Raw genomic sequence first — 1010 nt, 5'->3', positions numbered from 1 at the left:
CTATGTTTTGACTTTATGACTCTGCTCCAGTTAATATTCACCCTTTGGACTGAATAACAGAATTCAAGTTTCTTGCGTTTGATCCATGACTCTGTCAGAAACCATGCCTACGCTTACTTCTTGCTCTCTCTGGTCTTTCATAACAGATCCAGACAACCAAATATCTGACAAAATTATAGTAAAAATAAAATGGCATTTTTTTATCACAAAAAAAGAGATATAATATTTGTGTCATATATACCGTATGTCTCATAATGTTTTCTTGCGCCTTCTAAGTTACGATGCACCGCCACCTTCAGCTTATCAAGAGCCCATTGTAACACGTGTTCAGGAAGTTCTGTGTCAAGATTCACAGGTGTTGAAGTTCCTGATAGCCAAGAGGGTACTGTTTGGACATTCTAACAGATATAAAAATGACAATTCATGAAATAAATATCTGTACAGTTGATCTATATGTAGATCTTATCAGATCAGATCAGTCGCTCAGTCGTGTCCGACTCTTTGCGACCCCACGAATCGCAGCACGCCAGGCCTCCCTGTCCATCACCAACTGCCGGAGTTCACTCAGACTCACATCCATCGAGTCAGTGATGCTATCCAGCCATCTCATCCTCTGTCGTCCCCTTCTACTCCTGCCCCCAATCCCTCCCAGCATCAGAGTCTTTTCCAATGAGTCAACTCTTCACATGAGGTGGCCAAAGTACTGGAGTTTCAGCTTTAGCATCATTCCTTCCAAAGAAATCCCAGGGCTGATCTCCTTCAGAATGGACTGGTTGGATCTCCTTGCAGTCCAAGGGACTCTCAAGAGTCTTCTCCAACACCACAGTTCAAAAGCATCAATTCTTCGGCGCTCAGCCTTCTTCACAGTCCAATTCTCACATCCATACATAACCACAGGAAAACCATAGACTTGACTAGACGAACCTTTGTTGGCAAAGTAATGTCTCTGCTTTTGAATATGCTATCTAGGTTGGTCATAACTTTCCTTCCAAGGAGTAAGCATGTTTTAA

At 42.4% G+C, this 1010-nt stretch overlaps 1 protein-coding gene across 16 annotated transcripts in view; it reads right to left on the bottom strand.

Annotated features, from left to right (window-relative positions):
• The window catches only part of DNAH12 (dynein, axonemal, heavy chain 12), a 192246-nt gene that overhangs the window by 152601 nt on the left and 38635 nt on the right, over positions 1 to 1010 (bottom strand). For all 16 annotated transcript variants that reach the window (XM_010851635.1, XM_010851634.1, XM_010851636.1 and 13 more), the window contains exon 11: positions 242 to 398. In XM_010851635.1, the coding sequence (XP_010849937.1) occupies positions 242 to 398 (157 nt within the window). The remainder of the gene's footprint in view (positions 1 to 241; positions 399 to 1010) is intronic.

Source organism: Bison bison, unplaced genomic scaffold, assembly GCF_000754665.1.
Source record: "Bison bison bison isolate TAMUID 2011002044 unplaced genomic scaffold, Bison_UMD1.0 scf7180017864304, whole genome shotgun sequence".
Lineage (NCBI taxonomy): Eukaryota > Metazoa > Chordata > Mammalia > Artiodactyla > Bovidae > Bison > Bison bison.
The sequence above is the reverse complement of the archived record's forward strand: the minus strand, read 5'-3'. Positions and strand labels throughout refer to the sequence as shown.